General features: G+C 42.2%; 1 protein-coding gene across 1 annotated transcript in view; it reads right to left on the reverse strand.

Annotated features, from left to right (window-relative positions):
- LOC125456893 (zinc finger protein 654-like) overlaps positions 1-5519 on the reverse strand; it is a 47827-nt gene extending 42308 nt beyond the window's left edge. Inside the window, exon 1 of the mRNA XM_048540407.2 lies at positions 5370-5519. Within this exon, the coding sequence (XP_048396364.1) occupies positions 5370-5495 (126 nt within the window). The 5' untranslated portion in view covers positions 5496-5519. The remainder of the gene's footprint in view (positions 1-5369) is intronic.
- Between the last annotated feature and the right edge of the window lie 481 nt (positions 5520-6000).

Genomic DNA, 6000 nt, shown 5'->3' on the forward strand with positions numbered 1-6000 from the left:
TTAACCTATACTCATGAGAGTTTAGAAGAATGAGATATGACCTTAATCAAATGTAAAAGATTTGGGGATTTCTGACAAGATTGGGGAGAGGATGCTTTCTGTCATGAGGGAGTCTACAACCAGGAGACATGGGGTTCCAAAAGTGTCTCATTTGAGATGGAGATTAGAAGAGTCATCAGTTTTAGAATCATCTTCCCCAGAGAGCAATGGAGGTTGTATCATTCAGAGATAGTCAGAACTACTGATTCTGGAGTCAGAGCTAACAGTGTAGAGCCAGAGGAACACAGCAGGTCAGGCAGCATCAGAGGAGCAGGAAAGCTGACGTTTCAGGTCAGGACCCTTCGTGAGAAATGGGGGAGGGGGAAGGGAGCTTTAAAATAAAGAGAGAGAGAGAGAGAGAGAGAGAGAGAGAGAGAGAGAGAGAGAGAGAGAGAGAGAGAGAGAGAGAGAGAGAGAGAGAGAGAGAGAGAGAGAGAGAGAAGGGGTGGGGATGGGAAAGATGGGTGGGATGGTGATAGGCGAGTGCAGATAGGCAGTGGTGGGGATTGGTCAGAGAGGTGGGGCGAGTGGATAGGTTGGAGAAGATGGACAGGTTGTCTCAGGTCAAGGAGGCAGGGGTGAGAGGGAGAGTTGGTCACGGGATGAAGCCAAAGGTGGGAGGATTTTGAAACTAGTCAAGTCCACATTGAGACCATTGGATTGTAGGATACCAAGGCGGAATATGAGGTGCTGCTTCTTCAATTTCCAGGTGGTGTTATTGTAACACTGTAGAAAGCCAAGGATAGAAGGGGCAGTTAAAAATGGTTTGCAACCGGAAGGTGCTGTCATTTGTTGTGAACAGAGCACAGTTGCTCTACAAGGCTGGCTCCAAGCCTCCGCTTGGTCTCACCAATGTAATGAAGGCTACATCAGGAGCAGTGGATGCAGTAGACCACTTAGCAGACCTACAGGTGAACCTCTGTCAGGTTTTATTGGTTCCTTGAATGGAGGTAGGAGGTGGGGTGGATGTAGGGACAGATTAGCACTTCCTGCGGTTGCAGAGAAAGTTGCCTGGGGTGATGAGACTAGTGGGGAATGTGCAGCAGATGAGGGAGTCGTGGAGAGCGTGGCCCCTACAGAAGGCAGATTGTAGTGGGGAGGAAAATATATCCATGGTTGTGGGGTCAGATTGCAGGTGGTGGAGAATGATACATTGAATCCAGAGGTTAGTGGGGTGATACATGAGGACCAGGGGATTCGTTGGTGTGGGACAGTATGCGAGGTCAGAGGTGTGGGAAATGCAAGAGATGCGGTAGAGAGCATTTTCATTTTGCTGCAGGGAGGAGAGTTGCGTGGTTGTACCATTGACTATATTCAAGGTTGACATGGACAGGATTTGACCTATAAGATAGTCAACATTTACCAGAGGCAGCAGTAAAGTGGAGATAGGGCCACAATCAGATCTGTCATGAGTTTGTTGAACGGCAGAGAAACCTTGTAGGTACAAATCCTGTGGCTGTTCCTCATAATTGTATTCTTATTGTTCAGTTATTCAGTTGACAATGTTTCCTCAAATATGATTAAACAGGTCTGTTCCTCAAACTCTTTGTACTTAATAGAATAGTATTTGCAATTCAGAAAAACACTTCAATCAATCTAGTGCGCTTTGGAAAACAATAACCAAAGTTAACATTGCTTTCGCCATTTCTTTCATGATTGGTGTGAAAACAGTCAGATTACAGAGGCTAATTTACCTTAGGTCCAATTATTTTGATGCCTTTCTTTTTATTTAAAGAAAAGAACTTTCAATCAAATAATTTACTCCACTTGATATTTTAAGCTTCTGTGCCTTTTCTCATTTTTTTTACCCCAGCCAAACAAGAAGACATTAATTTAACAAATCTATCATTTCCTTGTGATCCATTATAGTGTCAACTGCTCCTGTCATTAGTGGGCCTGCATTACTGCTCACTCTCAACATATTTTGCCAAATTTTCGCCATAAAAGTTCTTTACGCTGCTTTTTGCTTACCTGTTAACTTTGTCTTGTTTAATCGGGCTCTCTTGTCAGCCTTGTTTCTACTAAGTGTTTCTCCTTACTTGTTGAACAACTAAGTTCTGTAGTTTGTGTTTCCCTACGAACGGCGTGTTTCTCTTCCCATTCTGCTGTCGAGACATCTGAATTCCTGCCTCTTATGTGACTGCATTCTAGAGAAAGCAAGTATTTCTCCCTCTGTCAAAGTGCCTTTATTTCTAACTCCAACAACACCAAACAAAAGTGACTCAAGAAATAAATACTGCCTGTAATGTGATCGTGGAATGCACACATTCCACATTTGTGCTACTAAAATTTGCATTATCTATTCTACACTTATTTTCTGTACAGCAAATGGATGTAAGTTGATTTATATTTGTTGGTTTATTATGAATATTTGAGAAAAATTTAATATTTGCTAATACAAAGGAGCTGGTTAGATTTCTGCACTGTTCCACTAGTGATTTTGATGGTTTTAAAAATTTTACATTTTTCTGTTGTGCTGCCATGAAGGTCATACCTTCTCAATTGAATCTCAGGCAGAGTGATCCTCAGGTCAAAACACCACCAGTCTTCCCTTTCTGATAGAGCAGTCTTATGGTCTCTTGAAAGATGGTAGCTTTACCTTTTACTACCTTATTTAATTCATGTATTCTTCAGTATAAAGACACATGGAATGATCACAGAAAATAATAGATGAATGCAACTTAAAATTGCAAGTCAATTAAAAGTTTACAAATGAAGCAGGAAAAGACCATTCAATACATCCCACAGAAACTAGCAGGATAGAGAATCTCAATTAGGGCAAGGCTATAATAAACCAACTTTCTACTCTAGTTGCTACAGATGAGTTTTGCAGACATTGATGACGCATGCAATATCCTAGATTCGTAACTATCACACACCGTTGGGCAGTTCTCCAATCGATAGTTCAATGATCTAGCTCTCCATAATAAATAGATCAACTGGTTTCAGAAACAAGGCCTAGTGCAACACCAGCAGTGTACTGGTAGCCCCATGATTTATTTCTGACTTCTGGCATAGAGTATACAGAAGTTATCCTCAACTTAAGTGACTTTTTTAGAAAAATCATTTGCACAACAAGCTCAGCAACTCATTATATTCAAGTTGCTCTGAAAATAACAATAATTGTGCGAGCTTAATTAAAGCAGTGTGATAGCAAATCTTCCATTTGTTATCATAAGAAATCCAAGAAAGCTGAAATAAGTATATTTATATAGTGTTTTAAACACAAAAAAATGTTGCAAGGTGCTACACAGGAGGGTAATAAAGCAAAACTTGACACACAGCAATCACAGATATTAGGCTAGGTTACCAAAAACTTTGTAAAAGATTTAAGGAGTAGTAGAAGATTTTAAAAAAAACAGATATTTATGTCAGGTTGTTTAGAGCCTCGGTAACTGAAGGCAGTGTCACCAGTTGTGGAGCAATGAAAAACACAGTTGCTCAAGAGGTCAGAATTGGAAGAGTGCCACTTCAGAAGACTGTGTGCTGGACAAGATTACAGACAGCAAAAGGAGAAGTCATGGAGAGATTTGAAAGCAAGGATAATAATTGTAAAACCAAGTTGTTTAACTTAGAACCAGTGTGGGTCACTGAGCTTGGGTAATGGGTCAACCAGGACTTGCCAGTTAGGACAAGAGTGTTTCCGATGATCTTAAGTTTACAGTGATAGAATCTAGGAGGCTGCCAGGGTCATGCCTAATAGGTAAAAGGACATTAACGAGGGTTGCAGCCGCACAGGAGATTAGGCAGATATAGGTGATGTCATATAGGCAGAAATAGACAGACAGTCTATGTAATGGCACAGATATATTGGCAGCATATCAAACTAAGATTGTGAACAGTCGATTTTGGCCTCAAACAGTCACCAGCGAGGGAAACATCTGGGCAATGAGATAACAAGGTGTAGAGCTGGATGAACACAGCAGGCCAAGCTGCAGAATAGTTTGCCTGCAGGGCCCAACGACAATGGCTTCAGTCGTTCAAATATTTAAAAATAAGAAATTATTATTTCTTCCAGTACTGAATATCAGAAAAGCAATGTGAGAATTCCAACTGTGGAAAAATCAAAAGAGGTGATGAGATAGAGAGATCTGGGCATCATCAGCATGAGTACCTACAATATAAAAACACTACTTGAAAATATAAAGCCCATAATGTTCAGTAGCTGTAATGACCATTTCAATGGATAAATCTTGCTAAATTTTTGAAGTACGACACCTTTCTTCAACATAGAAATAATAAATGCAGCAACTGAAATGTATTTAAGACAACTGGAATCATACAAAAGTCCTGTGCAATTGCACATTATATACACTATCAAACTGCTTTCTGGAACACAATCTCAACAGGTTTATCTTACAATCTTCTGTCCTCTAAAGTCTAAAAAGCCACCCTTAATTTTTATGCCTTAATTCATCTAATGCATCACTACACCATATTGCAGCATCATTTTTACATATATACATACATATCTAAACATTGATGGGAAGAGACATCTTTAGAGCTTCTGATTAATAAGCTGAATATCTAAACTGTGCAGCAAAGACTTGTAAAACTTTGAGGGAGAAAGGTTCACATCAGGTCAGATACAAAACAGCAAACGATTTATGAAGTAGTCAATTATTCTAAAATTGCATTTTTCCCCTCCAGATTAATCAGGGTTAGTTGAAGAAAAGGAAGCCAGTTTCTTCTCCACAATGAAAACATCAAAGCCTTTTGTAATTACCAGATATTAAAATTACTACAATATCGAAAATTATTCATTTACACTGCGCACCGAAGTCACGTCTTTGTCAAAAAAACTTCAGTTTACGCCATGGAGATTGAATAGCAACGTTGATGCATTTTGACAGTTAAGTGCAGGCCTTGGGGGGGGGGGGGGGGGAGGGAAGAACGAGAGAGAAAAGTGAACCTTTCATTAAACTGAAATAAAATTGTCACAGCCCCACAGCCATGAAATGAGCTTCGGGAAACAACTCGAAACATTATATACACAGACAGGAGGGCGGGGTGGGGGAAAAGAGACTGAGTGAGTGAGAAGACAACTTTTCTCCCAAAGAAATTGTAAGCCAGCTCCTTCAATTTGACTTCGGGGAGGTTGTGGGGGGGAGAGGGGGAGGGGTGGAAGGGAATAGACTACGAGGGTAACCAGTGAGACACATTTTGTGGTGTAACTTTGACTGTGTAACGGGCGGGGGGGGGGGGGGGGGTTGGGTGGGCTGTCAAGAAGCTCTCAGTCCAAGACTGTTGGATTCCGCCCCAAAAATCTCACACCCTTCCCCCTCCCCAAGCAGCAGTAAAATCAACAAGAAAGCAACAAGCACACTCACTCGACAGAACTTCAGACAGTACTCGTTAGACGCGCTAACTTGGCCCAGGGACATTCGCAGCTCGTTCTCTATCCATTCCAGTTCTTTCCTCAGACTCCCTACATCAAACTCTTCTTCTTCCGCCATGCTTCTAACCCCTACCTGCGCGTACCAGCGTGCGCACGTACTTACGTCATCGCGCTCACATGCCCGCACACGCACACGGGCGCGCTCCCGCACTGCCTCCGGTTTGAGGGCGTGGTGAGACGAACGGGGAGAAAATGTCGCGCGTATCACGGCGTAGTCACGTGATGCCGCGGGTGGGCGGGCGAAGTTGTTGATTGACAATCGGGGAGGGAGCGGCGCCTGCCAATCACCCAGACCCCACCCCGAAAGGCTGTAAGGGTCTAGGCCTGAAAAGTCAGCCCTCCTGGTCCACTGACGCTACTTGGCCTGCTGTGCTCATATTGTTATCTCTATTTCTCACTATACAGGTGATACAGACCGGCTGAGCTTTTTGGCTCATTCTATTTCTACATCAGTTGATTTGTCTACCAGTGCAAGTTCCTCCTCTTTCTCTAAATTCCTTTCACCCTGGAGGTCAGGCCTTTTATACGTGAGCAATACCGTAGATGGATATCAGCTGCTACCA

This window comes from Stegostoma tigrinum, chromosome 12 (genome assembly GCF_030684315.1).
Source record: "Stegostoma tigrinum isolate sSteTig4 chromosome 12, sSteTig4.hap1, whole genome shotgun sequence".
NCBI classification, from domain to species: Eukaryota; Metazoa; Chordata; class Chondrichthyes; order Orectolobiformes; family Stegostomatidae; genus Stegostoma; species Stegostoma tigrinum.